The following is a 16,484-nucleotide window of genomic DNA, read 5'->3' as shown; positions in this document are numbered from 1 at the left end:
TTTTCAATCCTTCATTTTGAAGTAATCAAAAAGTAATCAGGTTATTTTTTGCGATCTAATTGGTAGTTTCTATTTAAGAATTGATTACATTTTAAAGTAAGTAATCTGACCTAACCCTGTATTTAACACCGTAAACTGTTAATATTCTTATTTTCACCTTTTTCACTTATCATTGCATACACAGGAAAAAAAAAAGGTTATTTTGTGAAATTCACAGACAGATATGCTCTTGTAGATGCTGTGGAACAAGGCATCCAGTTTTCACCACTTAAAACAGTGAGAATGTGTTTAAATCTTCATCTGAAACACTTATTAGGGGCTCTGTTTTGTTCTGTAAAGAATGTGAATTTGCCAAAGACTCGAAAGTTGGGACACAACTGCTTTGAACTTTTTGTTTCCAAAAACCATTTTTATTTCTCAGGATTTTGCATGCACACAGAATTTGAACATATGATAACATAATGCTTTCTGTTAAAAGTCTTGGAGAGCTGCTGGGCTTCGCAACTTCTTTTAAAAAAGTCTACAAAGTCTGACGAGTTTGTGTGATCCAAAATTGATGTCATTTTTTCTTTGTTGAATTTCAGCTGTGGTCTCTCCAGCCCCAGTGAAAGCGATGCAGTCAAGTTAGTGTCTGTGTTACTCAGATTGGTCATCAAAGTCTTCAAGTCCTGTCAGGTAGCTTGTAAACGGAGATCGTAACTTAGTCCAGATGGTTTTCACTGTAGGTCCATAAGGCCGTTGTCTCCTCTCAAGTGTTGGTCCTTAACCGTCACACTCACTGTAGGTTTTGCTTCATCTGACACGTACAAAAAAGAAATACATCAATATTAACAAAGAATGATTTAAAACAGTGCAGACAGCCTGGTTAAGTTCACTTACTTGGCTTTGAATCAAAAGGAATATTGTGTTGAGTAAGGAGAGCGCGCAGTCTCTCGATCTCCTGCCTCTGTTTTTGATAGTCCTATAGAAAAATATATGATAAAGAATATAAATAAGTTGCTATCACATGTTAAAACCTAATACTGTAAAGCTCCATTTCCGGTCTAGTATTAAGTTGGTTCATTTTTGGTAAGTACTTTACATACCTCAGTGCATTTCTGTAAAGAGTTGTGTCTTTCTGAATCCGCTGAAACCTCTGGCAGAGTGACTTTCACTTTATGGCTTTTCAGGAGCCCAGCATCCTCAAAAATATCCCTCAAGAGATTGTTGTATCCCTGCAGCAAACACACACAGTGGGCAAGGTTCTTTTGATGAATTCAGAAAAAATAATACCTTCAAAAGGGACTTTAACTGAACCTGTAAATACACTAATAGTCAAAAGTTTGGACACACCTTCTCATTTAATGTTTTTCATTATTTTAATGACTATTTACATTGTAGATTCTCACTGAAGGCATCAAAACTATGAATGAACACATATGGAATTATTTAGTAAACAAAAAAGTGTGAAATAAGTTAAAATATGTTTTACAATCTTCAAAATAGCTACCCTTTGCTTTGATTATGGCTTTGCACACTCTTGGCATTCAGTGAGCTTCATGAGGTAGTCATATGTGTTCATTCTTAGTTTTAATGCCTTCAGTGAAAATCTACAATGTAAATAGTCTTGAAAATAAAGAAAAACCATTAAAAGAGAAGGTGTGCCCAAACTTTTGACTGGTAGTGTAAGTTTACACTATGTCTAATAAAGTTGGAATTTTAAGTATTCTAACAGTGATATCATCTATTTATTTTTGCCTCTACGCACCACCGCAATGGATTTGTCATGAAATGAATCCTTATCATTTCATGACAAATACTTATGGGCCTGACTGTAATCACTGCAATCAGAACAAGGAATACATGTCTCTGTTTGAACTACACTAAGCATTTAATAGAAGTGTGCATGTACATTTCGTCATCTTGCAAGTGGCACAAGCTAGTGGTGGACTGATACGATTGTTTAATGGCCAATGAAGATATTTAGAGCACAGGACAGATGATAGCTGATGTTTAATGCCAATGCCATGTTGATGTTGATAGAATACAACAACAGCAGTAAAAATGCTGAACATAACAGAACATTGCTGTCATCTGCATTGTCTGCGTTTGCTATAGCAGATCTGTTTGCAGGACAATTACTTTAAATAAAAAACGTATCAAGTAAATAAATGTCTACAACTCATTAAAAAAACTAAACGCATGAATGAACAAAGTTTAAGTGCACCTATCAACAGCGTTTATCAGCAGATAGCAGCCTCTCCAATCACGTCTTGTAAACATATTGACGTTTAGTCTTGCATTAGGCAAACTGTGTTGACTGGAAGCAAGACCTATTGAACTGGATCTAGCTCTACATCAAACAAGTCCTGCTGTGTTATCGCTCAAACTGCTTCTCACCTGCTCAGTAATAAGACCCTCATAGCGAGCCTGCTCTGCTTCATCCCATTCCCTTTGTAGCTTCTCACTCAGGGTCGGATACACTTAAAAAGAACATCAAAAATGATAAGTAATCCCAATCACCACTGCTATACTCTGTTCGATTGAGTAGTTTCTTTTGTCTTACCTAACAGGGAGTGTGGGTGGCAAACAAGCGGAGTCTCAAAGGTGAGCGAGTACACACAGGTACTGGGCTCTGAGACTTGAGCAAGCTTGCTGCTTGCACTGCAGACCAGAATCACCTGCAGAACCATGACGAGACACAGGTTACACAACAAGCTTTCTTGTCTGTACTACTAATTAAATCATGATATTAAATTGATGTATTCATTTGACATTAGTCTTTTCACTAATTGAAATGGTGTTTTTAGGAAGTGGCGATGTGTTTCATTCATCCATTAGCGTTACTTAACAGGTGCTCTATTTAAGAGAGAGCAAGACACTGGAAGAAACTTCCATGAACTCCTAGATTCTGTGAAATGACTAACAGAATGTGTTTAACACCTTTGTTTCTCTGTTTCTGGTTCCACAAGTATCGCCGTCTCTCATCCACATGCCTGTGAAAAGTGTTGTTTGCCATTTCCCACTCCTGCCAGATCCTTTAAGGAACACACAAAAGTCCATTCATGTACTTATAGTATAGTTGCAAAAAAAAGCATTCCCATGAAATGTTTACGTTTTCTGCACCTTCTTACCCCAGTATCCCACTGTAGGCATTCCACCTAAATGACTGCTCATGTTGAGTGATGTTGTGGAATGGACAGAATTCATATTTATACCTACAAAGTGACAAACATATTGTGTTTACAACAATAATTCAACAATCAGCACGGTAGAAATATTGTAAAGTAGAAAGTACAGAATTAGAAGTGGTGATCTTGATCTCTGATCTTGTGCTTAAGTAAAAGTAGCAATACCACAGTGTAGAAATACTATATAACAAGAAAAAGTCATGCATTTAAAGGAAAAACTTCAAAAGGGTAGGCATCAAACTATCCTTAAAGCTTTAAAAGGTAATACTCCTCATGCAGTATGGCATATTTCAGAAAAATGCGTATTTCGGATTATAACTATTGATTCACAAATGTGTTATTTATGCATAATGTTCAGTGGTAAAGGTGATTAACTACTTTATGTAGTTATTCTGCTTTGTATCTTGTGAGTTTCCCCTTCGGAATCCATAATGTTTTATCTTAATCTATAATGTAACATCACAATTTATTTGTTGATTGTACATGTACAATTAAACTTAATTTGCAAAGTCACTGATGCTATCGAATACATTTGGGGAATAAAAAGTACAATATTTCCCTCTGAAATGTAGAAGAATGAAAGTATAAAGTAGGAAAATGAATATTCAAGTATATCAAGTATATTCAAGTGCTCAGTGTTGTATTCAAATACAGTATTTCAGTTAACGTATTGAGTTATTTTCTACCACTGTGAACACAAACATAGTGCTCACATGATAAGGTGTGATGCTAATTACATACGTTGACTCTGTGAGACTGAAGCACTTTCCAGCAAGTCGATGAAGATGCTCTGGGCCTGAAGGGGGACATTATTGTTTATATAATATGTATTTAGTGGTTGACTGATAGACACAAAACCTTAAGAACTTTCAGTCAGCATCAACTTTTCAATCTCTATACATTTATAATGTTCAGACACACGTTTAAATAAATGTGAGCCTTAAAACTTGTCGGATTGTTTTACCAGATACTGGTGATGGTGTGACTTTAGGCTGTAGTCTGCTTCCCTGAGACAAAAAAGGGTTGTTTAACCTAAACACAAAGAAAACCAGTCAGGTGGGGGCTAATGTACGCACAGTGAACAACTCAACGCATATGTTTTTAGGTTAACCTACCCAAATGTGTTGGGCTCTTCAACTATCTTCATTTTACCGGCGAATCCATGATTAACTGTATTAAAAACAAGTCGACATTCATTCAGTAACAAACAGCAGCGCAGCACAATGTGGCGCAGCTGGTTATGTCTATCATTAATTACTGTGAGTCATACTAAATGCACACTACGGTGTGTAAGTACTTACCTAAAAGAGACACACAGACTATCCACAGCCGTACTAAACGAAATATTCCCTTACATAAACAATACATTGTTAATTTTTTGAGGTACTATTTTCTTACGGCTTAGTTTTGAAGCCACATTTCCTCCTTTGCTGGTCTTCGTCAGATGACAAATCACGTGATCAAAATAAACTCTGAGCATGCGCAATACACATACGAGCCTACGACGTGCTTCACACGATACAAGCAGCCAGAGCTACGAACCGGGTTTAAAATTATGTTTAAGTGGTGTAGAAGTAACGTGGGTTAATATTAGATGTAATGTGATAACGCTTTGAGCGTTAAAACTATGTACGCATAGATTGTTTTGGATATACTATTTAGATAAGCTTGTGTCAGTTTCTTAGCTAGCTAGCTAATGTCAGGGTGAAGCACATAAACAAATGCTGGTTAGCTTTAGCGCAGGCTTTAATCTGACAGGATCTGACTAGTAGACCAGCGTTTGCAACATGGGGCGAAAGAAACAGGGGAAATTTGTGCGCTCTGACAACAAGGGTAAAGACAAACGGCATAAAATGAAAGGGAAATCTTTAGAGGCCTTTACAGAAGAAATGCACACTGCTTTTGAAGGTAATAATGCAAAAACCCAAACATGTTTCAGCTGTTTGTATGTTTTCTTTAATACCTACATTTTACCCACATTATAAGTTCATTAGTTTAGTGGTAGTTTAATGCATGACATTACTTAAGTTTAGGCCCATAAGGCCTTGATGTGTTAACCTGTGAAAGTGAAATTCTAAATAACTGTGAACTTATTAATGCTATAGCTTTGATTTGATAGGATTTTTTAAGCAGACTTCAGTCAATATTCACCATGGAATAGATTTAAAACATCATGGAGCATAAATTTTTAAAACCTTTGACACAACAGACTGAACCCTGGGTGAGATGCACTGAAAATGTGCAAAATCTGACTGTTAAATAAAAAGACTGGGCTTAGCCTGAACCACATAGTATATATTGATGGATGGGCAAGCATAAGCAACCGCTGAAAGTTTCAATCTGTTTGAATGAAATAAAATTCAATCACAGCATTATTTGTCACTTTCCGACTGCATTGTTTCAAGTTACAAGTTGAAATAGTTTGTCTAGGCTGTAAAGGTTAACTTGCTTTTTACCTGATGAACAGTGTTCTTCATTTTCACAACATAATGTGTACTTTCTGTCCACTGTAACTTGTCTTTCAGCAAGTCTTCACGTAGAGGAGGGAGCAGAGGCCCCACAGGTGAAACTGCCGTGTCCACTTGCCATGTGGGAGTTGGGTCACTGCGATCCCAAACGTTGCACTGGCAGAAAGTTGGTACGGAAGGGCTTTGTACGCAACCTGCGCCTTAATCAAAGATTTAATGGACTCATACTGAGTCCAATGGGGACAAAGTATGTGACGCCAGCTGACAGGTTTGTTGAGCTGTTTCCTTCATACTGCTCCCACTCAAGTCAGTACAACCCTTCATGGAATCTGTATGTTTTTATTATTCCAACACATAATGATGATTCATAAGTCAATAATCAATAAGTTCATAATTGAATGATAAATTAAGATCCTAAGATTTGTTGTATCTGACTTGAAAAGGACAAATCTGAGATATTCAAATGTATGGAATAATAATACTATTATTAAAAATAAAATAAAGTATTTTTGAATCTGTGGATGGGCCCAAACAGCAAATAGTAATTGTTCTCAATTTTTTACTGTATGTAAAGTTAGTGAATAATTAGGAAATTACCATTAGACCATAACCAATATTTTTTATTCTAATATTCTTTGATGCATGTCCTGTATTATGATCGAATGTGAATCAAAACATTTGTGTGAACCTTTATGCACAGAGAGATTGTGGCTCAAAACGGGCTGGCAGTGATCGATTGTTCGTGGGCCAAACTGGAGGAGACGCCCTTCAATAAGATGGTGGGAACTCACCCCAGGTTACTGCCGTACCTTGTAGCTGCAAACCCTGTCAACTACGGCAAACCCTGCAAACTGTCCTGTGTTGAAGCATTTGCTGCCACATTCTGCATTGTAGGTAAGGGTTTAGCTTTAGTTATATAGGAGTCACAGACCATATTGTCTCACAGACTGCTTTCCTTATCCTTTTAAAAGTCACGACAGTGAAACCTTAACATACTGTACCTAACATTTCAGGTTTTGAGGAACTGGCAGTGCTCTTGTTGAAGAAATTCAAGTGGGGGACAGTGTTTCTGGAGCTCAATAAAGTTCTTCTTGAACGCTATGCTGCATGTCAGTCAGAGGAGGAGCTGCTCTCGGTTGAGAAGGACTTTCTCGTGTCTAAACCAGAGGAGGATGACTTTGGTAAAATAAACTGGGGTTCCACCCCTTGTTTTTACAAGATATTTCCCCTGTGCATTTGTGTATCTTTTAGTTTTAATTTGACTTCATATACAATTTGTGGCCCTAAAATAATTCACATTCATTAAACCTTATTATGGAAAAGCTCACCTTCAAAATGCCAAATCACTAGTAAATGCATTTAGGGAAACTGGACAAACATATTACAATTCTATTTTATATTTGCTCCCTTTACTAAGCCAGTATGTGGGAACCATTAGTCTCACATTCCCTTCTTGGGATACAAAACTCATAAAACATAATTCTTAAGACAGTGAAGCTTCTGAATTAGTTATGAGTAATATAATGCATCAAAAAATAAAGGTCACTGAGTAGTGATTCATAATTCTATGAACACTGACGTCAGTGTTCATTGCACTGTTTCCTGTCCAGATAATCAGACTGAATTGTCATTTTGCTTAACTATGGCTAATTTGATTTTGACGCATTTGAGTCCGTTTGCATCTCTGGAGACGTCTGAAATGTGGGCAGTGATTCAGAAGTCTGGATCTAGGCTGATTGTTTGGAGATGTCTGGAAATTTGTGTTTTGTTGCTGACTTATAACCGGTAATGTTGAGGCAAATTTTCCTCTTTGTGAAAGCTGCTCATCTGTTTTGTTCCCAGATCCATTTGACGTAAACTCTGGAGTAGAATGTATGAACCTCAACAGACGTCATTGGTAAGCATCTAACACTCATGAAGGCATTAAATATATAGCTTCAGTCAGAGTTAGGTAATCCCTCTGGAGAACTGTTTATTGGCAAACCTTGTCGTGATGCACATATCGATAAATTAATTATAAGTACTGATAGTTATTGTAGTGACGTCAGTTATTCATAATTAACTATGTTTGCTTCCTAGTTGAATGTTTATATGGAGTGAAAATCTGTTATCCAGTGTTACTGTGGAAAACACTGTATTTTCTCAAAATAGGCTTTCCTTATTTGTTTTTGTGAGTGAATATGTTCTCCGAGGTCATCAAATTGTAATGTCTGTATTTAGTGCACCTGAAGATGATGATTCGAGTGAGGATGCGGAAACGTCAGCGGAGGATGAAGAGGAAGCAGAAAATGAAAAACCAGAAAGCAATGATGAATCAAGAGCAGTCTCACATCATCACGAAAAAGAAGATGATGATGATGATGACTAAATGAAAGACTTCACAATAAACCATATTTTAACTATGGATCCTTTAATACAAGAACTGACAAAAGGCTTTTGACACCCCTGAGTCTTTCATATACACAAAAAGTTTGTATACTAAAAAAATTAATAAAAGTGATACAATAAATTCTTATTTTACGTGAACACAGACTACACGTGCAATATATGCTTCATTTGAAATACATATTAGAATGTACAAAGTTGGATACACATGCTCTGATGGATAATGGTGTGAATTCAGGCTCCTTCCACAGTGAAGCTGAGTCAGACTTGAATAAAGGACCTGTAGATGGGCCTCACTTTGATGTACTATTAGTCAACTAAAACAAAGTGGAGCAAAGAGAGTTTCTAGGCCACGTGTACTGCGATATTTGAATATCAACAACTGCTGTCGTGTGGCTCCAGTGCCATCAGTGAGATGAAGTTCAGTAGGTTGTTAATGTGTGGTGGGGGCGGACACAGCGGGACTCTCCTCTGCTGTCCTGCGGTAACATTGTTGTGGAACGACGTCACAGCTCGAAAATGAAGGCGCAGAGGCAGCCATTACTGGAGCTTCTCTAATTATTTTATTCCAAATAAATACTCGCGGAAAACTCCCATGGCAAGAGCTACAAGTCAGCTGGTAAGTGTTGCAACTTTGACGTGAATAACGATTCGAAGCCGGTGCTCAAAATGTACAGTGTGGTGGCTGTGTAACAAATAGTTATGTCGGGCCTTCATTTGAAGAGCGGTGCTAGCCGCAAAAGATCGTTACGACTCACTAGCAACATTAGCTGGCTAATGTTGGCTAACACAACACCCAGTGTTTGCTACGTTAATCGGGGTTGCCCATCACCTAACTTGATTCGTGGTTAAAGGTTCTTCGAGTTATTTGGTGTTGGAGAACCATCTGCCAGTGCTTGATAGTAATTTTAGAGGATGTATGACCATTTTCTGCTGCTCAGTAACTGTTGGCTAATGTTAGCTTAACAGGTTCGCGCTTTCGAACGATGCTCCTGCTTGCTAGCGAGCAAACATTAGCTTTATTGCGTTACACCTTTCGTTAGAACATAGTTTTTAAGGGTAACGTTGTACTGTTTGACTGTCAACCCGTCAACTTTAAAATTTCTACATTAACACCAGCTCACTAACTTTGAGGACGATTCAGTAAGGTTACGTGAAAACACCGGTGGGTTTTGAAGTTACTTATGTTACCTGGTTTGCTAGCGTTAGCTAATTGGCTGTTAGCGTTAAGTTTGTAACTCACTGTCAGTGATGGCCGGCATTATTTGACAAGGCAGCAGGAGCTAACGTTAGCGTGCTAGCAGGCGTTAGTTAGCAAAGAAACTTCGCACAGGCCTGTTGTTACCCGAGTACTCAGTGTTAGGATATCGCTAGCTGACGTTTTCTGTCAACCATTACATGGTTGACTAATCGTAAGGAGTGAGTAGATAGTTATATGGCCAGCTGACAACCACCCAGTCAAGTCCGGAATAGGCAGCTAAATGGCCACACCTTGGTTTTGAATGAGAAGAAGCTAAGGCCAACTGAACTAACTAACGTTAACTACACACTGATTGTTACAATAGTTCAGTAAGTTGTAAATAACTATTGTTTGTAGGAACACCAAACAAAAAAAGATGGAAAGCACAAGCTGTCGCTGTGTGCTGTCCTTGAGCCTTCAACAGGCAGTTGTTGTATTTCTCTGTTTGTGTACTTCAGCTGCCATGTCAATTCGATTATGTTTATACAAATGGGAACACTTTAGCGCAGTTATGGTACTAAGTAGTACTGCTGTCACATGAAAGCAGTATCTTTGTCGTAGTTTTTACAACTTCAACACTGTAGGGTGGGACCACCAGGCTCAGAAGCTGCTCCTTCAATAGTTGTATGTCTTTATCAAAGCTAGACTTTGCTCTGCAAGTGGTCTCACTTGAAATTGCACTTTTAAGTTATGATAGCTTACCAACAGTGTCAGAAACAGTAATTTGTATTCAACAGCTGTGGAAAGTGGAGTGTCTATGTGATCAAAACCCTTTCTCTTGTAGTATCATGTACACTCCTTAAGAAATGGGTCGGGTAATTGCTGACTTTGTGGTACGTTATATTATGTTCATTGAACAGTTGCACCATATATTTATTTAGACAGGTAGTACATCAAGGTATTCAGTGTTGTCCTCTTGTTTACTAGGGATTCAGAGAAAATGTGAATTATCATGTACTACCAACACGCAACTGTTGAATCTTTTTGTTTACAGATTGGTCATTTAAAATACTTAAAAGTAGTCCTCGAATTACTTGTTGCAGTTATTGTTATGTTTTGATAATTATATGGTTGCAGGATTTGTTGGGCATTAACTTGCCCACATACCAGTTGATAGTCACAGCGAAATTAGCATTTCCAATAGTAGTTCTTGAGTGCATTACAAGCTATTTCATTCCCCCATATTTCTCAAGTAAAGATTCTCTATTTAAACCACATGTGCACATGGCTTTTATTTTTAAAAAAATAGAAACAACTACAACTGCATCACCCTGCTGACTGCTATATTCTCAATGCTCCCTCTTTTGTTCCAGTATGATGTTGTGCCCATTCAGCCCAGCGTTGTCATCTGTTCCTGCTCGCATCCATCAATGGTAAGAAACCACCCTGACTCCTGCTCGCCACTTGCTATCCCAGGCGCAAGCAGCAGCCATTGCCCCAGCATGGAGGGCTCAGCCTCAGAGGCTCGTGCTGTAGGAGCGTCTGCCAGCAGCCAGGGCTCAGACCTCCGCACACAGCCAGCCGTCCAGGCCCCTCAGCCACGCAAGAAGAAGCCAGAGGACTTCAAATTTGGAAAGATACTGGGAGAGGGCTCCTTCTCGACGGTATGTAACTTGCATTCCACTTAGCTTTTGAATTATACCTGGGTAGCTGTTGCTACATGCTAGCATTCTTTTGATTAATGGACTTAGATGAGTCATCCTCAGTTCATTTAAGGTGAACTGACAAATGGGTCCAAACAGTTATTAAGGTTCTTCCTAAGTCTGACAAACTGCTTACATGCCATGTTATGCTTTTCTGTTTTTTTTTTTTTTTTTTTGTTTTTTTTTACCCTAAGGTTGTCCTGGCAAGAGAGCAGGTAACGGGGAAAGAATATGCAAGTAAGTAATAATGCAACAGTTTTGAATGAATGCAGTGATATTGCACATTATAACAACAATCCAGAAGGTGCTAGGTGTGCTTTTATTGATATTTTCTTTTATCTTTTCCAGTTAAGATTTTAGAGAAGCGCCATATTATGAAGGAGAAGAAAGCCCAGTACGTGAAAAGAGAAAGGGATTTGATGTCAAATCTAGATCATCCATTCTTCGTCAAGCTCTACTTCACATTTCAAGATGATGAGAAGTTGTGTATCCTTTTAACAAGTTTTCTTTGCCAAGGCATGTTGCACATTAATAATTTTCTAGAGTTTTTGCTGTTTTGTGTTTTTATGAAAAATGTTCCTTAACTAGCTTCTCTTAGATTTTGGTCTCAGCTACGCAAAGAATGGCGAGCTACTGAAATACATTCGCAAAATTGGTTCATTTGATGAGACCTGTACTAGATTCTACTCAGCTGAAATAGTTTGTGCTCTAGAATACTTACACAATAAGGGGATAATACACAGGTAAGATGTCACTCTTTTTCCCCTTCCTTTTTGCTGTTGTTTGCTGTTGTTGTTTTTACTGATAATACAACATTTTCTTCTCATTTCAGAGATCTGAAACCAGAAAATATTCTTCTGAGTGAAGAAATGCACATTCAGATAACAGATTTTGGGACAGCAAAACAGTTATCATCAGACAGTAAACAAGGTATAACCACAGTTCTGATTGTACTTCTCACGATTAAGTATAACCAGCAGATTAGTGTCATGAACTAAGCATTTAAGCAGGAAAAACTTGTCTTTTTACTTTTTTTTTTCATATTGTTTTGCAGCGAGAGCAAACTCCTTTGTTGGAACAGCGCAGTATGTGTCGCCAGAGCTGCTAACAGAGAAATCAGCCTGCAAAAGGTAAGGAGGTTATTTTTAAGACTATTCAGATAAAGGTGGGCATCACAGTTTATAACTGTTTATCTTTTTTTTTTTTCTCTCTTTTTTTTAAAGCTCGGACCTGTGGGCCTTGGGATGTATTATCTATCAGCTGGTGGCTGGTTTACCACCGTTCAGAGCTGGGTAAATAATAATGATGTACTTTAAGGTTATTTACATGCAGCAAATGTTAATCGAGGATACAGAATCTCACTTGTGATACACTGCGTAACTGTGTATTTTCTTTGTCCTTTTTCACCCATTTTTCATGTTATAGAAATGAGTACCTAATATTCCAGAAAATAACAAAACTGGAGTACGAATTCCCAGAGAAATTCTTCCCCAAAGCCAAGGATCTCGTTGAACAGCTTTTGGTAAGTCACCAAACCACTGCGATATATGTAGGACACAATTCAGTGTTCCTCATATCTATAGTGAAGTCAAATACTTACATTAGTTTTTTTGTTGTGCCACAGTGCTTTTTTTTTTTTTTTTGAGTGGGAACACATGTTGTATCTGTTTTTCCATTAGTCATTGGACCCTTCCAAGAGGATTGGGTGTGAAGAGATGGGAGGGTACGACCCGCTGAAGCGGCACCCCTTCTTCGACACCATCTCCTGGAGTGACCTACACCTACAGACACCCCCCAAGCTCACACCCTATTTGCCGGCTATGTCTGAAGATGATGAGGATTGCTATGGAAATGTAAGATATTTTATCATGGCCTACATTTAACTTTTTTTAGTCTTTTGTTTGTTTAGTCAGGGTGAACTGTGATGCCTTGTTTAAAGGTATAGATCTCCAAATGTCTAAAACTATCTACAAATACTATTTCTCTTCTTGCTTCACCTGTCTCATCATGAATCTCAGTATGATGACCTCCTGAGCCAGTTCAGCAACATGCAGGTGGCCCAGTCCAGCTCATCACACTCCCTGTCGCCACACGAATCCACACCCCCACAGAGGTCCAGCAGCAACATTGAACAGTACATCCATGACCTGGACAACAACTCCTTTGAGCTGGACCTGCAGTTCACTGAAGAAGAGAAGCGGTTATTGCTGGACAAACAAACCTCTGGAAACCCATGGTAAACCTCAAGTGTTTTATCCTTGTCAACTTGTTAATATGTGTGTGTATCATTGTATTTGTATCGGAATCAAAATTTTGCTCATGTTCTGTAAATGCAGAGCAAAGTGAAATACTATTGTTTTGTAGATAAGTGATTATGTGGCAACTAAAACATTCAGATGTTGAGAAAAAAAATTAATGTTTGCATGTCAGTAATCTGCTGTTGTTTATGTACCCAGGCACCAGTTTGTTGAGAATAACCTGATCCTGAAAATGGGCCCAGTTGATAAAAGAAAGGTGTGTATTAAACTCTTATATTACTTTATTCATTAGATATTTAAAATCTGTAAGTAGTATAAATCCTTCCAGGTTACACCTTGTGTAGAGGTTAAAACTTTCCTGCAAGCTAGACTGTATAGTGTTTCCCTGTATTAGCTGACTCCACATCAGTGAAGTCACTTCCCATGACATTGCTCCAACTGCTGGCTTATAGGAAGTAAAGGGGAATTCCCTCTTGTGGAGTGGAAAGTCTCGCTGGCCTCATAGCCCCCTCTGTTGGTGAAATAATGTCTTGAGTTGTGTGCATTCCATTGCAGGGTCTGTTTGCTCGACGGAGACAGCTGCTTCTCACTGAAGGACCACACCTGTACTACGTGGATCCTGTCAACAGGGTCCTGAAAGGGGAGATTCCTTGGTCCTTTGAGTTACGCCCCGAGGCCAAGAACTTCAAAACGTTCTTTGTTCACACGGTACACAATGATTTATCTCTGTCTGTCCAGCAAATATTCTCCCAGCAGCATGTTGCTACTAGCCCACTGTTTGGAATCTCTTCACAAATGTGATTTTCTCTTTTAATAAATGTATTTTTTTTTGTGTGCCCTCTGATGTTTGCAGCCTAACCGGACATACTATTTGATGGACCCCAGCGGAAATGCAGACAGATGGTGCAAGAAGATCCAGGAAGTGTGGAGAAAGATCTATCAAAAGCACCAAAACCCTGGCCTATAGGAGCACTGTTCATCCTGTGCCCTCTCCTCTTTAGCTCTGAGGCCAATCACTGAGCAGAGTAACACCCTCTTTAGTGCCCTTCATCACCGCAATGTAAACAAACTCTTAGAGACGCTGGCATCTAGACCTTGTTTGTTTTCCTGAGTAGAACCATGGGAAAAATACAACTTTGGATTCAGGGTTGCTTTGCTTGTTCTTTGTGCTCTCTGTGAGGCTTCTATTGCATTTTTCCATGTATGGATGATAAGACTTCCACCATGCACATCTGCTTTTTGTACATTCTGCAGGGGGGAAGAGAAGGCGAAGCTTGTCTTGTAGAGTGACACAAGCTCGGGTACCGCTGGGACTATCTCAAATGCAAGGACTGGTTTCCTGCTTCAATGATAACACAAAATCTAGCTTTTGTGAACCAGAGCCTGTCATGATATCTTAATTAAACCATATCCTAATCCTACATCGTATGTGCAAGCTGTAGTCAAGCCCCAATTTTAGTGCATATACTCTATAGTTGTAACGGATACTGTAAACTGATTCAGTCCCACACGTTTACCAAACTCAAATCCTATATATATTTTTGTCAGAGCCCAAATATTCCCACGGTATTTGAGTTGCTTTTTTTAGTCTCTTGGTACTTGCTTATTGCAGTCCAATTAAGGTCTCTATGTAAGAAAGCGGAGTGCTGGTCTGCAGTGAGACATCGGTCTAAACCTGTCTCTAAGTGTGAGCCTTCCATAGCCATTACTGAGGATGTTTTGCTAACAGGGGGCGGGTAAACATGCCACTAGCTTGTACTTCCTAATCATAACTTGCTTATCTTTCCTGCATGGCCAGTTTTGTAGCTCAGACTTGTCCGCTTCTCTCTCCTAGGGCACTGGAGATATAGTTTATTCAAGTTTAAAGGTGGGTATTTTTGACTGCATTGGTAACCATAGCGAATATTATTGGATGATATGGTTGTTCTGTACCATTCACTGGCTATTTCTTTGTGGTGTGAATTCTTCAATTTCCTTTTCGGTGGAATAGTCGGCTCATCTTCAGTACGTCCCATTGAAAACAAAATCTTATGTGCTGACCACCCCATGCTGAACAGAAAACCTTCATCAACAGAAATACATACACACATACTATCATTCTTGGAAGCAATCACAGTAACGCTGTTGTCCCTGGGCAAGATGGCAGAACTGCCTCATTGGGCTCATCGGCCCATCTATTTTTTTGTTGGTTTTTTTTTGTTGTTTTCATTCAGATGTTTGGCCCAATAGAAATTAAAGCGATTGATTTAACTTGTGCTCTTGTTTTAGCAATATGTATTATCATAATGCTTTTAATTTTTGACATAGTACCTTAAGGTCCTTTCCAAAGGTCCTCTTCCTTCAGCTGAGTCTGTGTGTGCAGTGTGTGACTGGAGTATAGGTGAATAGGACCCGCAGGCCCTGGGGCCCAGGGCTCGATGTGGTTGGATGTCAGTTAAAGGATATCTATCTGATCCAAATAACCGATGAAATTGCTGTATCTGTCTATAAAGTCGAGGAAACACTAGAGAAGTGTTTTGCTCTAGTTAGAAAAATTGTTTGAATCAAGTCGATGGCAGTCGGTTGCATTGTGTATGGAATACTCTACCTGGCTTGTAACTGACTAGAACTGTGATGTACAGATGATGTATTATTAAAATCTGAAGCAAGTAATGCAATGATATTAGGATACAGTTTTTGTATTTTTATTCTTGTATAAGGTTATTTGATGGCTATTGTTTAGCCTATAGTTCATTCTGTGTTATTTAAATTCTAATATATGAATCATATTTGGATTGAAGTCATGTTCAGGGGCCATGTTGTGTATGTATTGAGATGTAAAGCCTTTGAATGTGAATAATTATTGTAAACTATAATATTTTACAGCTTTTTTCTTACTATATCATACATTTTCTATTTGCTCAGTGATTTAATCATATTCTGATAATTTAATGAATCTGTTCATTCTCTCTCTGATTATTTGTGCGCTAGGTCAGTAGATGTTGAATGATGAATTTTCCACTTAATGCTTGGTAGTCCAGTAATTAAAGCATGTAGGGATTTAGGCATACAAATAAAGCCATGTGTCCTGTCTTCTGTTAACAACCATGACACAGCAGCAAAACGGCAGCATTCAGTGGCAATGGCATCTCACATTTTGCAGCTTGTAAATAAAGTACCGGCCCATTATCAGTGTTTTTGTGTCGTGAAACTTAATTTTTAGCGTGTATGTAATGCCCATAAAGTAATAATACTCGGGGAAATGTACGATTTGTCAGCCCAGCTCGAAAGATTGTGCTTGTATATTGTCATACGCTTTGACATTTACAGGCTCCCGGAAT

At 38.5% G+C, this 16,484-nt stretch overlaps 3 protein-coding genes across 3 annotated transcripts; 2 read left to right on the top strand and 1 right to left on the bottom strand.

Annotated features, from left to right (window-relative positions):
* Positions 1–378: 378 nt before the first annotated feature.
* On the bottom strand, positions 379–4,630 carry gnptg (N-acetylglucosamine-1-phosphate transferase subunit gamma). Its single transcript, XM_023294259.3, is given in 12 exon segments — positions 379–796; positions 880–961; positions 1,086–1,214; positions 2,380–2,462; positions 2,546–2,660; positions 2,923–2,982; positions 2,984–3,017; positions 3,114–3,197; positions 3,912–3,966; positions 4,135–4,202; positions 4,286–4,340; positions 4,472–4,630. Coding segments are annotated over 12 exon segments (912 nt in total). The 5' UTR covers positions 4,539–4,630; the 3' UTR covers positions 379–716.
* A 24-nt stretch (positions 4,631–4,654) lies between these two features.
* Positions 4,655–8,164, top strand: tsr3 (TSR3 ribosome maturation factor). Its single transcript, XM_023294260.3, has 6 exons — positions 4,655–5,078; positions 5,696–5,906; positions 6,339–6,532; positions 6,652–6,819; positions 7,481–7,535; positions 7,859–8,164. Exons 1-6 carry the CDS (start codon positions 4,958–4,960, stop codon positions 8,004–8,006), a joined length of 897 nt encoding a protein of 298 aa, XP_023150028.2. The 5' UTR covers positions 4,655–4,957; the 3' UTR covers positions 8,007–8,164.
* Positions 8,165–8,482: 318 nt separating this feature from the next.
* On the top strand, positions 8,483–16,332 carry pdpk1b (3-phosphoinositide dependent protein kinase 1b). The gene is made up of 14 exons (XM_023294272.3): positions 8,483–8,642; positions 10,577–10,867; positions 11,101–11,143; positions 11,255–11,392; positions 11,505–11,649; positions 11,739–11,836; positions 11,961–12,036; positions 12,130–12,198; positions 12,332–12,428; positions 12,586–12,759; positions 12,925–13,142; positions 13,363–13,420; positions 13,720–13,872; positions 14,018–16,332. The coding sequence occupies exons 1-14, from the start codon at positions 8,619–8,621 to the stop codon at positions 14,129–14,131; spliced, it is 1,698 nt and encodes a 565-aa protein (XP_023150040.1). The 5' UTR covers positions 8,483–8,618; the 3' UTR covers positions 14,132–16,332.
* The last annotated feature ends 152 nt before the right edge of the window (positions 16,333–16,484 follow it).

Source organism: Amphiprion ocellaris, chromosome 18 (genome assembly GCF_022539595.1).
Source record: "Amphiprion ocellaris isolate individual 3 ecotype Okinawa chromosome 18, ASM2253959v1, whole genome shotgun sequence".
NCBI classification, from domain to species: domain Eukaryota; kingdom Metazoa; phylum Chordata; class Actinopteri; family Pomacentridae; genus Amphiprion; species Amphiprion ocellaris.
This window is presented reverse-complemented; position numbering and strand designations above follow the sequence as displayed.

Bases quoted from the DNA above. Each gene is read 5' to 3' on its own strand.
- pdpk1b (XM_023294272.3), top strand. From the start codon at position 8,619: ATGGCAAGAGCTACAAGTCAGCTG. The intron at 11,837-11,960 runs GTATAACCACAG...ATTGTTTTGCAG, and splicing joins ATCATCAGACAGTAAACAAG to CGAGAGCAAACTCCTTTGTT. The intron at 13,873-14,017 runs GTACACAATGAT...TGATGTTTGCAG, and splicing joins AAACGTTCTTTGTTCACACG to CCTAACCGGACATACTATTT.
- tsr3 (XM_023294260.3), top strand. From the start codon at position 4,958: ATGGGGCGAAAGAAACAGGGGAAATTTGTGCGCTCTGACAACAAGGGT. The intron at 5,907-6,338 runs GTTTGTTGAGCT...CTTTATGCACAG, and splicing joins TATGTGACGCCAGCTGACAG to AGAGATTGTGGCTCAAAACG. The intron at 7,536-7,858 runs GTAAGCATCTAA...GTCTGTATTTAG, and splicing joins AACCTCAACAGACGTCATTG to TGCACCTGAAGATGATGATT.